Here is a 20,731-nt window from a genome sequence, read left to right as displayed (position 1 = left end):
CTGTGAGGTTAAGGGACTTTGTAATGCTAAAAATAAACCAATTTGTTTAGCATCCTCTCTTAAAACTTTCAGTACCCTTGAGGAACCCATTTTTGTCAAAAATAGCGTGCAGTAGTGCATGGGAACTACTGTGCTCTGTTATACTGACACCGTGTCCTTCCCTAACAAAGTGTTTCTGACATAATATCCAGTGCTTCAAGAGAAATGTAGTAATAATGATAATAATGGTGACTGTTCTAGATTGAATTGATGGAGAAGCTTGGTTTATTACTTATAAAAAAAATTCTAGATAACTTTTTAAGCAAAATATTTTTATGATGCTTTCCAGGACTTAAAGATTTTAGGATTAGTATTTGCTGTGCTGAATTTTCTTCTTCCCTACAATTGCAAACTATGTCTGAATGTGTCAGAAAAGGATTGGAGTTTCCAGGAGTGACTGGCTGCTGTATTGAACCCTAAGTATCTGCTCCGAGGATGTTTTCTTCTTGGTAAAATAAAAACATCAAATATAACTAGCGCTTCCTCAATAGTTTTTATGCTTTTGTCCTAAAGCTTACATTGGAAAATGCTTTTCTTCTGAGCTGAATATGTATTTATTTACAGCGAACTGCTCAAGAAGCTTGGTTTTTCTTTAGAAAATGAAAAAAAAAAGTTCTAAGCCCTACACCAGTATACCGGAGGCACTGAGCTTTGGACTTTTTGACCTAGCAGGAAAACAATTTTTTTCCAGTAATAATATGACTTAAAGTTTTAATTTAGGAATTTGAAAAGACTTTTTTTTTCATTCACGGTAATCGTGTATGTCTTAAGAGCTTGAAATGTGCTTGCATCCTACTAGACATTAGATGATAGTGTTATTTAGCATTTCTTTTGTTGTTCCATGTGAAGGTAATACTTTACCTAATGTAATATAAACATCGCAGCCAGTTTTAACCTCATTGGTAATTTCTTATTTTATCATATGGGAATTCTGCATTCTAAATTGTCCTATATGCAGAAGTGACCCTTACGGTTTCTTATGGTCTGGCTTGAAGTATTTCTGCAGAAGTCTATAAATAGTGCTAAAAAACTTAACGACCACAGGAGATCTGTACTAACCTGTAGATATTTACTTTCATTTCAGTGATGTTATGATTTCATACTCTGTGGTGCAGTTGAATTAAAATGTCCTTGCAAGGTTATTTCAGGAGCAGTCATTTTAAAAATTGACATAAAGATGGATATTTGTGTTCCCTTACTCCAGGCAAAGTTTAGTTTCATTGTGTCGTCAGGCTCCAGTAGGATTTTATATAGCAGTTTTCTGTATTTAGAATGCATTTGCCAATGACTGTGGCAAATTGCAGAATACGTTTTCTGAAAACAAGTCAGTAAGTAGTATTGTAGAACACAGCCAGGCAGCTGGCAGTTATTGCATGGACGCTACTTTGGGAGTATGCCCTCCCTTTGCTGGCCAAGCCCATGCAAATGTTAGTGTCAAATTCTGTAACTGTAGGTATTTCACACACATTTTTTGCTTTGGAGAGAAAAAATGTTATATAATAGGTAGGCAATGTAGAAGGAAAGGTTAACTTCTAAGTTAAACTGATCCAGTCAGGTAAGCATGTTTTGTTTCCCATTTATTTTTTCAGGCCATGCTATGTTTACTGTGTTCTCAGCCTACAGTTAGTCAAATGCAGTCAGTGTAAAAGAAAAGTAGCAGATGTAAGATATTCATTATTAGCATTACAAGAATGTTGAAATAAAAATATTACATGCTGAAATGTTGAGTGTTCAAAGTGAACATTAATTATTATGTGGGAAGAAATTCAGTATAGAGATCATGCCATGTCCTTGCCAGGGTGGTGGTGGTAAAACGATTTTTAGTTAATAGCCTGTAAATAACACTTGTATATGTTTTACACTTGTTAGTCTAGTTTTACCTTCTGCATTTCTCTAAACTTTAGCACTTGAAAGTTTATTATTCATTTTAACTATAGAAATACTCAAGTAGTCCTGTGGCATCGGGCTTTGGTACCCCTATATGTTTGGCATAATACATGTTATCCAGGAAAACCATGGTCACTGCTGCCAAGACGGCTCTTGCAGCCTTTTTCTAGCTTCATCTTTCCTGGAATTAATATGGAAATAAAAAGGATGAAGTGTTTTGTGGCAGCAACCCACCTCCTGCTGTTCTTTTACCCAGAGATGCAACTCACTGCTGTCCAGCATGCATACAGTAAAGCTGGAGTAACTGTGGAGGAGATGATGCTGCTCAAGATTGGATGTATCTGTTGGGAAAATTCTCCCATAGTGTATATTATATTATCTCAGGGCCTTCTGCAAAAAGGCCACAAGGTAAAAAAATAGTCACACATCAGATGAATTGTCTTTTGGGTGGTTTTTGCATATTTTAATTAACAGTTCTGATGTTTGTTTAATAAGCTGAAATTTTCTCTCTTAGATTGAACGTGGTCAAAAGTAGTCCCACTATAACAAAATCTAACTGTAAATTAGATCAGTGAGCAACGTTTTGGTATTTTGAAAGGAAAACACCACAGAAATAAGTTAGCCTACAATATGGCCATTGCCCCATGATTTTATTCCAGAATCATCTTGGCAGTAAGTCGTATATCATTTTTTTATTAGCAACAATTTGCTCACATTGGTTTCATGTCAACAGTGAAATTGTTATGATTTTTTTTCTTCCTGCCTATGAAAACTTCATGTGATTGATGACATCCCTATAATTACCAATAAAACAATGTTTTGCAGAAATAATGGATCTAAACTACCTTCTCAGACTAAGGTGTAAAGGTTACAGAAATGCAGACAGTCAGTAAAGAGTATATTTATTCTTGATTGATAGACTTTAGATACGTATGTGAATTTAGGTAATTTTAATATTCAGTTACCTTCTTCGGTCTCTCAAATTATGATTCCTTTTTTATTAGAAGACTGAAAGAGAGCCATTGGGTAAAATCACACTGTGGGAGGGGGGATTTTGATACTGGTTGCTTACTTTATCCAAATATTGTTTATAATTTTACGTGAAATTTCTAGATTCTCTTCTCAGGAATTCCATGTTTAACATTTTGCTTTCTAAAATCATGGCTGCCTTTATTCATTTCAGGTGTTTTAAAGACTTCATGTTAAAAATCTATCTCTTAGCAGTGTTTTTGGTATGAAACATTATTTGGAGGAAGCACTTAAAACTAAGTATCAACATTTTTAATTTTTGATGTTATTTTAAACATATTCTTATTATAAAAGTTGAATTGGTTTAAATTTACTTATGAGCTTATTGTGAGTTTTCAGGTCACATTCCTGAGATGTTGACAGTTTCTTTCTACTTCAGAAAAGATTGCTAGAAAGTGGATTGGCTGAAGTACATTTACAAGTCAAAGTTGTTGACTGATAAAGAAAAAAAACAAACATGACCAACCTTTCTTCCACATACACACCCAAATAAAAACCTAAACAAAAAACAAATCAAACTCTCCTCAAAAAAACAACCAAGCTGAAAACCAAAACAAACCTTCTTTTAATGAGACTGACAGGTAGCCATTGAGACAAAATGTGTCTTGCTTGTTTGATCCATGGAGTGTACTTTATCAGGACAAACTGATCTTTACGGAAATACTGGAAACTCCTTGTTTATTGTTTATATGCTTAAAAAGATTGATAAAATATCGGGAAATGAGACTGACTGGTTTGCCAGCTTCTGTCATCAATGGTTTTTGCCAATAATGCCTGAAATTTTATCTGGAACCTTGAAACAGATAGGATATTGCATTCAAAAAAAGAGAAACATGAGAGGGGTGCTTCACTTTATTTAATCAAGTTTGTCAAATAGGCTGATGCACTAGAAATTCCAAATTGTATATAGCGGTTCTCTTTTTTTATCAACTGTGTTAAAATTAAATTGCTGCTAAAGGTATAGAGATGGTATCTTAGATTACAAACTATTTTATAGAACCTTCAGTATTTTGAAATTCTGGGCAGCTCAATATATCTTAGACTAGAATGACATATTTATAATAGCAAGAATTGAATTTGGTTCCTTTTTTTTCATTTCCATAATACTGTTTCCTTAATATAAAATTATATATTGTGTTTCTATTAAAACATAAATAAACTTTAATACTTCTATCAAAATTAAAAAATGCTGCTTTATGGACTAGAAAATATTTTCTTAAACCTTAATCTATGTAATGCCTTTACCTTGTTTTTTTTAAAACAGTAATCAGTTTTCTCTAGAATATAAACAATCAAGGCTGGAAGGACAAACCAATAAAATAAAAGGACAAATAAGGGAAAGTAAAACAAGTGTCAGGGCTTATTAAATAATTCTTATGTCACAGCAGCAGTATATAGATACAAAATAATGAATACAGAAAAAACTCAGATTCAGAACCTGTACATGAAAATCTAAAACTGGATATTAACTGTCAAATGGGACATCCAGCAAAACAAGAAAAATCAAATTGCTTAAAGTGAACATGAGAAGATAGCTAAAGATTCAGGTTTCTGAAACTGTTAACGTTGCATTGGAGACATCTGTACTTCTCTGGAGAACAGTCTTTCTCTGAATGGTAGCTTTAACCAGCAGAAGTTAATCTATTGAAAACAGTATTCAAAATATCATAACTCTAAATACAGATAAAATAATCAGAATGATTTTGGCACAAGAATTCTTTTCTAGAAGGTATCTCTGTCATACACAGGCAGAAATGCATAGGACCTGGACACAGGTGCTGTCACTGGCATATTTATGCCTGTAGAGTGACGGTGGTATTAAAGAAGATGAAAGTAGCAAATGGCAGACATGAAAACTGGCTCAGATCTTGGCTCATGAAAGCATTCAAATACTACATCAATAATGCTCTGAAAGATGACCCCAAAGAGTGTGCCAGTGAAGGAGGTGGTATGGAGAATCTATGTAAAAGGAAGAAGTTTAGTGGTGAGGGGTGTATGCTATTCCCATGTCTCTGACAGCCGTACTTCCCATCCCAGGCATGTCATTCTGTTCTCCTTGGAACATTCCTTCCAGTATCCCAGAAGTGAGGGAGAACAATGGTTACCTAAATTGTCCTTGTACACAAGGCAGTAGTCCAGATACATGAGGAAATGGAAGAAAATGTAACAACAAAGACATTTCTTGTTTTGTAATAGGTATGTGAATGGGATGATTATACTTTTTTCAGAACGCATTTGCTCTTTTTCTGTCACCAGAGTGCCATAGAAGTCAGTAAATTTATGTCCTTAAAAGTGATCATTTTCCTGAATTTATCCTGTAGGATAAAATATGTAGCCACACAATAGTACCAAAAAAAAACCCAAACAACCAAATACATGTTAGCACAGCTCAGGTGTATTAAGTTTTTGGCTATAAAATAATGTAACCGAACCACAGAAAGCTATCCGGGATTCAGGTTTCTAATGGGATGCACATCCACTTTCCTCCCAAAACAATGTCACTTTAAAATATCCAAAGCCACTCTTCCAGAAATTTCTGGGTTGTGTGAGTTTCACGGCATGTTCACATCAGGACTCTGAAGCATTAATATACATCTGCCACCCTCCCTCTTAGGGGAAAAACAAGCAAGCAGGGAAAAAAAAAGGAAGAAGAAACCTTGAAGAAATGAAAAGTTGATATTCAGATATGTTCAGATGTTTTAGCCAGCTCTCAAACAGAATCCTTAAAGGGTCTCTTGAAAAAACAAACAGTCTTTCAGGAAACTTGTCTTGTTTCTACCTTCAACAGTTTTCTTCAGTGGTGTGGTTGTGATCTACCTCAGCTTCAGTCATTTCTAGCAAAGAAAAGAATCATCCTACCTGTTTATTTACATGTCCAATGACTTTTAAGATGGATGTTTTCTTCTAAATTTAAGAAAACATAATAGACCTTTCTCATACAAGTTGACAGTGCTTCTTGCTCTCTTGCTTGTTTTTCTACATTAATCTTGAGATCAAAGTGAAGCCAAGTATTTCATAACAAACAGATGTTCTCTTGGATGGGATCTTGAGTAAATAAGGAAAATAGTATGAAAGTAAAATAACTTAAGTCCCAAAAGAAGAGATCTGAACATTGATGAGAACTGAGAGGGAGACAGAGATCTGAAAAAAAATGACTATCAGAGGTAGGTCTTCTGAATGACAACAAAGATCCAGAAAAAAAAGGAACATCATAGGTCACCATGGACTTACTAGAAGAAAACTAAGTTTTGTAGCAAAATTTACCAATCTAGCTCTTCCTTCAGAGCATGATATGTGAAGACTTGACTTTGTGTTGTCATGTTTTTAATCCATATGTGTCTGACACAGAGCAGGGAAATCTTATGTATATTTTAGAAGTCAAGTACTAACAGCAAAAGTGGAAGGATTTAGGCACAGTTCTGTATGTTTCTACAGCACATAAATCTCTTTAAGTTCAAAAAGAGGTATATGTAATATAGGGAAAGCCAGCCATGCTTGGTGTATTAACTCCCAGTTGTACAACAGTATGTTCTTTCCCTGACAGGGCGAACTATTATGAATGTGGAACTTAATAAAAAAATTCCTTCACTGATAGCACACAGAGCCTTCTCTTTCTGACTGTTTAATAACTAGAATCTAGTACTTTGAGTTCAAATGAATTTTAGCATACATTTTTAGGTGGGTGAAAAAACAGAGTAGACAGCTGTAGAGACAATGTGATGCTAAGAAAACAGAGTGCCTGGGAGTGTCTTAACTTCTGATCTCAACAGTGATTCTGTTTAGCTTTCACCTAAATGTGAGTAACCATACAGATTTTTTTATTCCCCTTTCTCCCCCAGTCCCCCCAGTTCATATAGTATAAATGTGTTAGAAATTTGGGCAGGGTAATCCAGCGTGGACTAGCTAGGTCCATTCACATTACTTTTATTACTTTCATTATTTTTCCTGTAATTGAAGAATAATGAGCATGCCCTTTAGATGCTATTTTAGCTCACATATAACTTTATAAATATTTCAGTTTAGATGTAATTAGATAAATTGGACTTGTTTAATTTGTAATGCAATCAGCCAGCGTGGTTTAGGAAGCCATACCACATTAAAAATACAGTGATAATGCATGCTAATGAGCAGTAAGCAGATTCTTTTAACAAAAAATTCCATGCTTTTGCAAGCTATTTGTGTCTTTTATAAGGCTTTATAGCGTTGCCATTACTTTTACTTTACCATTGCCATTACTCAGAAATTTGCTTGTCAGCTGAAAGCTGATTTTGCGCCAGGGTAGTGCTCAATTTTTAAGGTGATGGTTTAGGAGAATTAAATGGGTTTGCTCACATTTTAGATTTTTCTTTGAATGTTAGTTTTTCAAGTTTGAAGTTTGACCTTGAAAAATACAAAGTTTGTTTTCTCTTTTTCTTTTTTCAAGAAATTTCCTGCAAATTATGAAACTGTAATACAGGCAATGAGGTACACCAAGGATCTAATGTACATACAGTGTTGAGTGACATTCTGTGCTTCTGTAGCTTGGGTCTGCCAAAAATGATGAAAAAGTTTGAAAAAAGGAGCCTGATGAAGTGCTGAAATTTGGACTGAATGGGCAAGAGCTCTGTAAAAGAGCCAGGATTTATAGATTTTAGTGTATGTGTGTATATGTCAGAAAGAGAATTTTTTTTTAATATTAAGAATGCTTACAAGAAGCTGTGTGATTTCAAACTGCATCAGTGTTTATAATATTGGAATAAGCCAAGATCAGAAGGAGTAATATAGGTAGGAGTAATATGGTTATATTTTTGTTAATCGTTTTTTTAAAAACACTAAATATTTTTTATAATTTTTTGTATTTGAAATATCTTGTTTTTTACAGAATTTATTGTCTTCAAGGAATGTTGAAATATTAATTTGGATCTGAGGTAATATATTACTTTTTTCTACACAAAAAATGACTAGAAGCATTATTACTAATACTTTTTTAAGTTACTGGTAATCATGTTTCAAGTAGACATAGGGTTTTGTCATTTAGCATAAATTAAGCTTTACATTTTCATTTAGTGGTATAAAATGCTAGTTCACCTGTTTTCAAAATATATAGAAAAGATGTTGAGGTATGTGTTTCCAAACAGAGTAGGTGCCTAAAAACTCAGATGGCTGATTTAAAAGTTAGATGGGTCCTTAGTAGGATTTACCGAAGCTCCTGAGCATCATGTATCTAAAAGCCTTTACATATGAATGCAAAGACAGGTAGGTGTAATCTCAGTAGGCATCTTATCTGCCTGTTTCTGTGACTTAATATGTTTTCTAGGGTGTCCAGAAAAGTCTGAATAGCTAGTTGACCTGTTTTCAGGCTTTTCTTTTTGTGCTGTTGCACTGCAGAGTGCTGAAAACGAGCAAGAGCTACAAAAGTGAACAGGAAGAAATCTTTGTATGCAGATTTTCATTTTGTCGTGTAAAGCTCATAGCTTTATAAATAAAGTATCGTCATTTCTCTTTCAGTCACAGAAGACTTTCTTTACTCAGGGTCTTGATTCAGTAGGCACGTTTCCTTTTGTTCTCTGCACAAAATGCTGGTTGCATGTCCTAATGGTTAATATTCTGAAATATTTTCATTTTAAATAGTAGTACTTGTGTGCTGAAAAGCTTTTAACCTAAAGTCCTATTGCTTAGGTAAGTAATACACATGATTAACAAGTTACTGACAGGAAAAAAGGCATCTATAGATCAGAATTTTTGAATTCTCCATTGCCTACTGATATTCCCTGCTTCACCTGCGCTAAATCGCTATTTTTTTCTTTTCTGTACCCTGGAAGCTTGGTTAGATCTGAGTGAACAAAATTTTGTTAATAAGTATATTTTTTTTTCCTTAGAATTAGATAGCATGCCCTGTTTAATTATATATGCACAAAAAAAGTCATGGACTTATACAGAGTTTTCATTAAGTACAATTAAAGGTGACAGTGACCTTTCAAAGATGAAATGCTTTGTAGAGTTGTGTAATTGTTAGCTACTGGTTGTCTAAAAAGTCATTTACTAAATGTGCAGCGTTAAATGAGGTGGTGTTCTAGAAAGCATTCCTGTGTTTCATACCTGAGCACATGAAAATTTCTAAAAGACTATGTTGAATTCACACTTCACCCAATACTGCAAGGTTATGTTTATATGGTAGAAGAGGGTGTGTTGACATATCTGGACAAATTTCATTCTTTCAATATCAAGGGCTTGAAGCATGTAATGGACAGAGTGCACATTAGAGATCCAGGAGAATGCACTGACAGATAGCTTCTGCTGACTTGTATACTGTAGGAGTACACCACATCTGCTTCCATCTGTCCCGTATATACAAGGTGAAGGGAAGGAAGATTTGGAGGGAGTATCTGCAGACAGCTCCTGAAGGCACTAGTGATGAGCTTCTGTTCCTTGCTTTAAGGATACATGCCATTTCTCTTGCTACTTAGCTTTAATTAGTTTAGAAGCCATTAGATATTCCTGGCAAGACAGTACTACTGAGTGAAAGTATATTGTCTTGCCACTGAGGTAATAGCATTCTCAAAAAGGAACGCAATTGACAAAATGCTGGGAAATGCCCAAGTTAATGTTGCACAAGCAACATATACTGCAGTCTTAATTATGTTGCCATTTCTTCCACAGAGCTCTTCACTCAAAACAAAGAATGGACATTCCTCTCTTGTATCTAATCAGCAATTTGTTTTCTCTGCACTGCTTAGTACAGTCTTATATCTTTTATTATACAGTAGCCAGACAGTTAAACTAAATTTATCATCTGCTTTAATACGTCTTTATTCCCTGTAGATTTTGAGAATTCTGCAAATAGTAACTAATTTACACTGTGTCACACATAGTCCCTCTGCATGATGAGTGTTGTTTTACAGATAGAAAATGATTCTACAGACAGATGGAAACAAAACAATTATCCAGAAATTTGGATGCCCAGTTAAAGATTAGGTTTTTCATGTTTCACATTGCAAATCATTTATACATTAAATTCATTTTTCTTTCAGTTTATCTAAAACTATTTAGCATGTTCCCAAATCAGATCTCAGGTTTTCAAGAGCTCAGGAGGGCACAAATACACTCAGTACCACACAGAATGTTGCTGAAGTTATCAAAGATCCATGGTCCAGCATAAGCATTGTAAGCATTATTTTTCTCTTCTTACACTTGGTCTCCCTCGTTCATTCATTCATGTCTTTCAATCTCTGCAGTTAAATGAACAAGATTTATGCAAGCAATAATCTCATGACACTGGTTCATGCTCAGAGCAGGTTGTCCTATACTTCCACATTGAATAAGCTTGATGCCATCTGGTCCACCCATTTTCTCAAAGCAAGATAAACTACACAGCTGTAATTCCTGACAGATTTATCTAATTCTGGTTGTAAAGACAATCATTAAGATTCAATAAACTTCTCCAACAATTTATTTTAATACTTCACTACCCTTATTATTAGAAAGTCTTCCTAGCATCTAATCTGAAACTTTTCTTCAGCAATTTAAGTCAATTATTTCGTGTAACATTTGTCATGGTATTCTTTTCAGGTATCTTTCGGGTGCCTTTTACCTATTTGACAGCTGTCATTTGAATCCTCTTGTCTCTAGACTGAACATACCTTCTCCTTGAGCTTTTTGGTGACTCCTCTATTTTCTAGTCCTCTTTTCCTATTGGAAACCCTGTTCACAAAGCTGGACTAAAGGTGCTCTATTTTAAGCACTGCCAGATCTGTGTGGAATTATTTTACATGCTTTGTAGGTTGAAATCCTGTTTATGTGTCCTCATATGTTAGTGTTTTTAAACCCCATTCAATTGTTCATAATGATCACTAGATTTTTTTTTTTTTTGATTGAAATGGATGTCTAGCCAGTTGTTACATAGCTTGTATTTTGAACATGATTATTATATCTAACTAATAGTGGAACATAGCCATATTCTGTATTTAAATACATTATATTTTTAGCCTATTCCATTGAGTATTTTATTATATTCCTGTTTTCTAAAGTTATTCCAGCCTCTTCCCTGCTTAGTAGGTTATCTTTTATTTCATATTCTAAGCCATTAATGAAAAGACAGAATAGTTCCAGGGTTGTGACTTACCCTTGCGAAGTCTACTTAGTGCAGCCTTTCGTTTTACCCATTTAAGTGAGCATCGATCACTATTCCCTGAGTATTACATTCAACTACTTTGGTACTCATCTTACAGTATAAGCACACAAATAGCATACTTTTCAGTAGGGCTTACCAGGTTGGAATGTAAAGGCGTATGACATGCCTTGATAAAATCAAGGTATTTGCTGTCTAGTATATCTGTGTTTTCCAGATGTTTGTCCATAGAGTGAAACTAGAACTATTATGATTTGCCTAATAAAAGCCTATAGCATAGTCCATCTCCTTCCAGGTGCTCAGAAATCAAAAGCTGTTTTTTTTTCTATGTAATTTCTGAGAACAGCTTTTCCTTCCTTTTTTTTTTTTTTTAATTTTATTAATCTTTCATGCATTTCCAGTCCAATGGTGCATATTCTGTCCTTCACAGTTTCTCAATGGCTGCAAGTATGCCTAGCCAGCTCAAGTGTTCAAAGATATAAATATCAAATTCAGCTAATTTGAAAACCTCTAGACTGTACAAATATTGTTTGAATATCCTGGAGATTTTACCTAGCTGTATACGTGACACTTGTGCTGACTTACTACTCCTTTTTATAGAGTGTTCCTATGTATTTGAAGTCATCAGAAGCTTTTCCCAAGTCACAGTTTTTTTCAGTGTCCTCCCCATATATTAATGTCATGCACACTGTCATTCATATTTGAAAAATTAGTCAGTTGTTCACGGGACTATCATTTGGGGTTTTTCTGAAGGTAACCATGTATATATGGAAATGTGTGATATTCACGTGGAACTTGGTGAATATCACACCAAATATTACAAATACCACACCATATTACAAATACAAGGGAAGTTGGGATTATTTAGAACTTCATGTAATAAATAAAGTGTATCCTGACCTTGTATTCATGCCAATCAAATGCACACAAAAATAATAGTACTTTCCCCTTGTATTTTATTGTTTTCATTATATGCCATGGAAGACTAAGTGGGTGTTGTTTTTTTTTTCAATTTGGGAGCAAGACTAGGCTCTATATGTATAATATCCAGAGATCTGTTGGAAACCTTTCAGAGGTAGCTACTTTGGAATGGAAGGTGGCAGAGCTTAATAAAATGTATCACTGTCATTTAATCTTTCCAACTCTATAACAGGTAGTTCTAAGAGCAGAGCTCATGTATATCAAAATAACATACAGTGTTATTGTTTCAGAAATGTAACTGTTCTCATCTTTAATAACAGTAAAGCTGCAAGAAACCTGTCTAAAAATGACATATATGTTCTTGCCACAGATTTTAATTGCTTGTCTCTAGTTCACTAAACAACTACCTTAGGCAAATGTTGAAGACTGTCAAGTCCATTTAAGACTGAACAGGTTTTCAAACAGGCAGAATATGAGTAAAGAAATTGCATTTTTCTGTGGGACGCTTGACAGTACATAAATGAAGAATTTTTCATGCTGAAATATATTGCCAAGAGACCCTGACACAGTACTTATTCTTTGTCTGTACTGAAATGATTTATTCCTTTTTTAAGCACTTTTCAGCATATTGCTCTGAAGTCAGAAATACTTACTCTTCTGTCTTGAAACAAAATGTGTGCAAATTCCAAGAGTTGAGGCACGCTTAGAATCAAACATACAAATGAGACATGGTGAAATTCCAAGGTGGAAAACTAGTATGCTAAGAGGAAAGGGAATTCAAGAGCAGGAGGAAAAAATCTAGATACATTCAGAAGTAAAATGGTATTTTTTCATGCATATGAAGGATTGTGATGAAAGTAGCACAAGCAGTTAAAAGTTTATAAAACCAGCATAAATAAGGAATATCGTGAAATACAACAGTTGGATTTCTTGCGAAATTCGTGATGTTTTCTGCATATAGAAAAGTCACTAATAAGGACAAATAAATTGGAATTATTTTATTCCTATACATAACATAATAGTTCATATATTTTTCCGCTCTTTAACCTCTTCAGGTATTTCCATGGTAAAACAAATTATTTCATCATTGTTCCAAACACTCTCCTTTATTCTCATTATGTCCTCATATTGTGTATGCCACAGTTTTCTTTTTCTGTGGGCTTTTTTAGGTTGTTGCTTGCTCTTCTGCCAGTTTGAGAGTAATGCTGAGGGAAGTCTGGCCCACCTTTATTTAGCTGAGCCTCATTTGCAGTATCCCAGTGTACTGTTTATTTGGACAATAGGCAAAAGAGGTTTGAGCCAGAGTTATATTCCTGGTGTCATTAGCTACTGATACAAAATTCTCAAAACAGCCTCTCGTTTCATTCCTGACTTATACAAACATCAGGATTTTGCTTTGTTTCTGGAGACAAGGAATCTGTCTCTGCTGCCTGCCTGTCCATAAAATGAATTCAGTGAGTGTAAAATGTTAGCATACCTGTGAATGGGAGTACTGATTTGGAAGTGTTATGTGCTGACATTGTACTCACTAACTTCAGTATCAGTGCCTATGGTAGGATTCGTGCATTATGTTTTTCGTAGCATGGAAAAGGGTAATGTTACTTGCAAATACTACAGAGTGGACAACTTTAAAGAAAAATAAACCGAACGGACTCAGCTTACAGCTCATCATTAGCTGCAGCAGCTTTGAAGTATTTACTAGTTTCTTCAGCAACATTTGGAGTGAAACAGAAGCACTGGATTTTGTAAAAAATAATGTCTCAAGGAAAGGATTAAAGAAATGTTAAAAAAAAAAAGTATTCCTTTGTTTTGCACTCATATGCTGATTTCAGTAAAATAAACCTGAAATGGGTTTTATATGTCCATTTTTGATGTTTTAAAAGTGGTGATTTCATTAAGTTCAGTCTCCCAACAGGTGTACACAGTACACAGTATGCTAGAGATAGGAAGGGACCTCGAAAGATCATCTAGTCCAATCCCCCTGCCGGAGCAGGAACACCTAGATAATGTTACACAGGAATGTGTCCAGGCAGGTTTTGAATGTCTCCAGGGAAGGAGACTCCACAACCTCCCTGGGCAGCCTGTTCCAGTGTTCCGTCACCCTCACTGAGAAGAAGTTTCTTCTCAAGTTTAAGGGAACCTCTTGTGTTCCAGTTTGTACCCATTACCCCTTGTCCTATCATTGTTTGCCACTGAGTAGAGCCTGGCTCCATCCTCATGACACTCCCCCTTTATATATTTATAGACACTTATAAGGTCACCCCTCAGTCTCCTCTTCTCCAAACTGTAGAGACCCAGCTCCCTCAGTCTTTCCTCATAAGGGAGATGCTCCACTCCCTTAATCATCTTAGTTGCCCTGCGCTGGACTCTCTCCAGCAGCTCCCTGTCCTTCTTGAACTGAGGGGCCCAGAACTGGACACAATATTCCAGATGGGGTCTCACCAGGGCAGAGTAGAGGGGAAGGAGGACCTCTCTCGACCTACTAACCACCCCCCTTCTAATACACCCCAGGATGCCATTGGCCTTCTTAGCCACAAGGGCACAGTGTTGGCTCATGGTCATCCTGTCGTCCACTAGGACCCCCAGGTCCCTCTCCCCTACACTGCTCTCTAACAGGTCGTTCCCCAACCTATACTGCAACCTGGAGTTGTTCCTGCCCAGATGCAGGACTCTACACTTTCCCTTGTTATATTTCATCAAGTTATTCCCTGCCCAACTCTCCAGCCTGTCCAGGTCTCGCTGGATGGCAGCACAGCCTTCTGGTGTGTCAGCCACTCCTCCCAGCTTAGTGTCATCAGCAAACTTGCTGATAGTACACTCAATTCCCTCATCTAAATCATTGATGAATATATTAAATAATACCGGTCCCAGTACTGACCCTTGAGGCACTCCACTAGTTACAGGCCTCCAACTAGACTCCGCCCCATAGACTACAACTCTCTGGCTTCTCTCCTTCAGCCAGTTCACAGTCCACCTCACTACCTGATCATCCAGTCCACACTTCCTCAATTTAGCTGTGATTTCATTAAGTTCAGTCTCCCAACAGGTGTAATCAAAGCCTAAAGCACAGGTATTTGTAGGTTTGACTCCTTAAGCTACTAAGATTGAATAGTAAAAATTCTCAGATCTTAAAAAGGGAAGATATCTCTTTTTAACAGAAATACCTATTAAATTTGTATTTGTGAGCCATTCTACTAACTTTGAAGATTGTTTCAGGTATTAAAATATGAATTGTCATGCACTGCCTGGGAAGAGGTCTGGTGGGCATCATAGCTAATGCAAGTACTCCCTTGTCCAGCCAGGTTAATTGTGCAGGGATACGAAAGGTATTCAGTTTTTTCATAATCAGCTTATGCAGAGCTGTTTGCTTCAATTTTCTGGTCCTTTAAGAGGTACTGTTGCTCTTCATATAGATTTCAATTGAAGCAGATCTGCTGTTGTGATTTTTTTTTTAGATTATTTTAGCTTTGTTGTCCTTTAACCATGCCTTTTCAGCAAAAGGTAGCACAGTCAGAACTGAACTATAATAATGATTTTATGTAAATACACAAAATTTGAGGTATTCTTTTCTCTCCTAAAATGTCTTCCTTTTGGTATTGCCAGTGATGTGGTGCAGCTTGTGCTAGGTAGAGAGCTGCATGACAGTGTTAATCTCAACTTACAGTATTTTTGTTACTTGCATTAGGTTTTCTGACTTTAACTTTAGGTGTTGCCAGAAATACTGATAATTGTATAATGGAATTGCTTAAGATGAGTCCACAAAGTCTGATTGGTCTTCTGAAGTGTTGAGATGCATAGAATCTCAACTTAGTATTTTTGTTACTTGCATTGGTTTTCTGACTATGCTTACCTAACTAATGAGACATCTTCCATCTTTTATTCAAGGATGAAGTGTTCTCCATAACCATCTCCTCCTGTCCTTTTCTGAAAAAGCTCTTTGTAGATATTTAACTTCTTTTCTCTCCCCCACTCCATTTGGAATTGTGGTTTGTTTTTTTTTTTTAATATTACATTGGCAAAGCATCCGTCAGAAAGTTCTTTATATCAAGAACTTCTCTTTTGGAATAAATTCAGCTTTTCAGTAGGAATTGCAATGCTTACAAAAATGTTATTTTCTATGTATGTGGTCTTTAACTGTTATTTTCATATGTTTGAAACAACAATTCCATTTCATGGTTAGATTTAATTATTATATGGTTTCTGAATTGGAGCTGTAAGTAAACAGATCAGAGCCATACAAATTAAATCTTTTTTTATATTGGGAAAGGCTATCTGTCACTGTGCAGAATTACATCAGGCAAATCTTGTGTATTATGCTTTTTGCTGCTGTCATTTTAAAGGTAGAAATTAAGTGATAAATTCTGTAACAATTCACCTGCTTTTTTTACTAATATTGAATTTTGTTGCCTTGTTTTATTTGTTCATATAATACAAATAAAAAACAATGCAGTCTACTTCATGTAACATGCATACTCAAATCAGTCTAACACCGCAAGTGCATACATGCCTGAGTTGAGCTGGAAACTGTAGCCAGCTGAGGGAACAAAAACTTTGTAGCTTTATCTAATCTAATTCTTGATACAAAGATAGCATATACTGCGGAATTCTCCTATCATCTGTATCTGCAGAGAGCTAAGCACTTCGTGAAAGATTGCTTCAAAATACTTAAAGAGCTATGATTTTTATTATAAAAGATGTTTATGTTAATGATAGTCATTCTCTCTCCTTACAGTGCAAATTAGACTATCAAGCGTGTGTCTCAGGAAAACGAATCTCAGTGAAGTGCGAAGGACGTTGCCCTTGCCCTCCTGACAAATCCACAAATGCAGGCAGAAATGGTAGGAGAGGTAAGTGATGGCAATTTGTACAATATTTTTAACAGCTTGTTTCTAGAAGGAAGTAAGATTTTTGCTTAAGAACAGTAAAGTAATCTCAAACACTGATTATTGTTGAATAAAACCAGCTTTATTTTGTTCAAGGATGTTTTCTTTGCCGTGGGTTTTGAAATGTGCCTCCAGTAAAATACTGCTGTACTTTTCAAGTGCAGCAATTGTAGTATGAGATATTATTGTTCTTTTTTACTCTAATACTCCTCAAGCTGCATATGGCTGTACTTAAGACAAAGAAAAATACATTCCTGGCTCCTTAGTGTTTTCAACTGAATATTCAAGAAAATGAAGTATGGCGGAAAAAAGGAAACTTAAAAGACCTTGTTAATGCTCAGAGGAGCAAGCAGTTGCACTTAAACTGTGGAACTATTAGTAAAGACTGTCATACAAAAGTGAGTTTATCTTTGAAAAGGGTTTGGTAGGAATAAATCAGCTTCCTTTTGAACCATGCATGAGATTAGGCTGCTGGAAGATATAGTTGTTTTGCACTGCTTCTTAGCCATTGCAACTGGAGAAAAAAAATTGTGGCCAAGTGGGTTTGTATTTAAGTGACTCCCAGATGTCTATAGAAAGTTGTTGTTAAACATCTTTGCCGTCTTTGGTGCTCCAGAATAGAGAGCTATCATGGCATGAGGTTTTAGGCCACCATGGACCTGAATTTGCCAAGAGCAGCGTGACTGAGATGACCACTGCAAGCACTGAGCTGTGTGCAGACATACAAGTCAATTAAAACTACTCTGAAATACTCCTTTAGGTCAAGTTTTTGGCCTTCAGCAGTATCATTGATTGTGTAATCAAATATTAATTGAATGTGTAATTAAATATTCCCTATGCTATAACCCCTCTGCAAAACAGTACAGCCTTGAGATTTTTTTTAAAGCATTAATTTACAATTTCATGTAGTACCAGTAAATAAATAGATAGATCTGTCATCTGCTTATATTGCCAGCCTGAATGAAAAACACTTGATGACCCATGGTTAATGTGGCCCTTTTGATAGCACATGTAGTATAACATTAATGCAGTTGCAGTTTTCTGCATCTTTGGTATAGATGAGGGGATATCTGCTTAACAGTGGGCATGAAATAAAATGAAGGTAATGAGCTGAGAAGCATCTCTGTGAGTAGTAGGCTTGTCATTGTCCACTGTTGTTTTTTTAATGTGGTATCATTTTCCTTATTTTTTACCAAAATAAAATTAACGTTTTCTCTGCTGGAAGCTGGTTCACCTGATGCAGTTGTGTTTTGTCTTTGTGTGTGTTCTTTCAAGTACATTCTTTTTTTGGTACTCCTGTATTTAACACTGAAAACAATCAATAGACAAATTTTATTTGCTTCAACAAAATTGAATTGTTTTTAATTAGGAATTAACTCCTAGGAATGAACTCTTCTTGAAGATTTATACTGCCAAGGGACCAAGATTACTTTTGCTTAGTTATGTAAAAGAGAAAGAAAAAATCCTGTATGGGTATGGGAATTAACACTATAATCCCATCCTCACAGATTGTCAGGGCAAGCGAAATACAGGGCTTTTCCACTACTACATTTTACTGCAACACTGAAATTTGAATATAATTTCTTTACAAGGCCAAAGGCCAGGAGGCATGAGAAATATGAGTAAGCTAAGTATCACTGCTGAAATATCGTCCATTATAGTAACAAAATACAAAATTTGGTTTAACTCTTGTTTTAAGAATATAATCATATTCTTTAAATGGAACTCTGTGAAGTGTTCTAGGCTGCATGTGCACATGTCAGTTATCTTGAATCCAAAAATGAAAGGCCTAAGAAGTTTATCTGGAGCTAGCTGTATAACTTAGTAAGAAAACAAATGAGAAAAAAGGACACAATAAAATAAATATCTTTCTTCATCATTTTTTTGTTTTGGTTTTAGTTTTGAGACAGAAATGGGTAAAACTGTAAACTTCAGCAGGTGTTCCAATAATTTGTCAAAAGAGAAATGAAGGAAAAACAAGCTTAGTGTACTGACATAGAGAGAAAGTCTTGAGGCAGTATTGGAGAGAAGGATCACCCAAAGTTAGAAATAAATGAAGATGGGAAGAGAGGGATGACTTAGGGAGTTGCTTAGAAGCAGAATGAGAAAGAAAGGAAAATCAGAAAGAATGGGAGGCACCATCACTAGTGATAGAGATGTTAATTAAGAGACAAGTGAAGAAGCACCTGCAGGACCCTATCTTATTTTCCAGGCCTAGCCATTGTTCCATGTGCTATTTTTGCCCTAATCTCCTTCAAGTATGTGCCCGGATTTGGTCTATCCAGGTCATACTGGCTTGCACAGTTGTGCATGTAGGGATTTCCCTGAGCTGGAATGTGCAGGTCTTTATTTTCCTAAGCTCTTCTGAGTCTTTTTTTACAGTGGTTATGTGGAAGCAGAAACTAAGAAGGCTTTTGTGTACTGCCCATATTGTGAGACTGGGGAGACCTCTGTCTCATTGACAGTGTCTGGGTACCATTTTGTGCTCCAAATAGCAGTTACGATCTTTTGCCTATTGTAGAATACTATGTTTTTGCTAGTCCTGCTGTTCAGTCTTATGGATAAGAGCAAATACGCATGATGCAAAGTGTAGACTTACCAATTGCATCACTGGAAAAGGAGATGAGATCAGTCAATGGGGTAAATACAGAAGTTGTGCTCATTTTTAAGGACGCACAAAGTCCTGTTAACTTTAAGACTTTGCACACCTCATCGTGTTTTGCCTTCTGGCAACTCAGATCACCCATCCTTCCACCCATCCCCAGCTGCCCAGAAAACAAGCACCAGATCAGTCCTCTTTCTGCTTCTTTTTGGGTATAAAGCATGCTTAGCTTCTGGTTTCAGCTATCTAAAATAAATAGGAGCTCGTAAACCTGCCATCTGCAGTGAAGCTCAGCCTATTCTGTAACTATTAACAGGCAAGACAGAGTAAACAAGAACCTGCAGTGCATCTGGATACTGAAATTTGTTTAAGAACAGATGAGATAAGAGCTTTTACTCAACTTGATTTCATCTCTCGCACCCACTCTCTCACCCTCCCACCCAGCACTGTGTTCACTAGATCTCAGCTTATCTTCCAAGTAGGGAGGTCACTGCTGACCTGGGACAGTCAGGCAAAAAATCATGTTGGTTTCTGCCATGCTGCTGCATGCAGTGCATATTGGGTGTTTCTGGCAATGGTTCTTTGGAGTTTCCCTGCATTCGGGTGAAAGCATCTCATTGATATTCGGGATCTCTCTTCGTTTCCAGAATCTTTCCATCAGCCAGGATTTTAAATGTCTTCTTTCAGAGACCCCTTCTTCTTTCTAGAAAGCCATTCTTCTTCCAGGACCCATCCTTCCAGCCCCTAGTACCCGCACTATCCTTGCCCTGATTTTCCTAATGTAAATAGTTTGTATGCAGAGACACAATGCATAATCAGTCTCCTGTAATTTCCATTCTGTGTCAGTTTATTTAATGAAGAATTCAGGAAATGCAACTTATATCAGAATTTACACAAGTCCATACCAATTGCAGCTAAGAAGTAGTGACCTTATGCTTGAGGGTTCAAAGTTCAATTTTAAGACATCCACAGACCTACTAACTACCTGTTAGTGTTCACATTTAAAACTATTCTTTCACATACTGCAGTAGCACATTTATTTGAAGCTTTGTTACATTTTTTTTAGTAATGTACAATTCACCAACCTACATCTATTCTTTCAGTAATTTAAAGTAAATTAAAGTAAAAAAAATTACATTACAAAGCTTTTAACAATTGGCTATTTTGACTTTATTTAAATCTTTTCCTTTCAGCTAATTTGAGATTAAATTATTAACAGCAAAATTTCTTCTAGAAAATTTAGGTGACAATGATAGAGAAGTA

General features: G+C 35.8%; 1 protein-coding gene across 5 annotated transcripts in view; it reads left to right on the top strand.

Moving 5' to 3' along the window:
• Positions 1 to 20,731, top strand: part of SPOCK3 (SPARC (osteonectin), cwcv and kazal like domains proteoglycan 3) — a 186,896-nt gene that overhangs the window by 118,482 nt on the left and 47,683 nt on the right. For all 5 annotated transcript variants that reach the window (XM_062615424.1, XM_062615348.1, XM_062615178.1 and 2 more), the window contains exon 6: positions 16,716 to 16,830. In XM_062615424.1, the coding sequence (XP_062471408.1) occupies positions 16,716 to 16,830 (115 nt within the window). The remainder of the gene's footprint in view (positions 1 to 16,715; positions 16,831 to 20,731) is intronic.

The sequence above is a fragment of the Pezoporus occidentalis genome, unplaced genomic scaffold (genome assembly GCF_034315485.1).
Source record: "Pezoporus occidentalis ecotype Australia unplaced genomic scaffold, CSIRO_AGI_Poc_V1 ctg1, whole genome shotgun sequence".
Taxonomy (NCBI): domain Eukaryota; kingdom Metazoa; phylum Chordata; class Aves; order Psittaciformes; family Psittacidae; genus Pezoporus; species Pezoporus occidentalis.
This window is presented reverse-complemented; position numbering and strand designations above follow the sequence as displayed.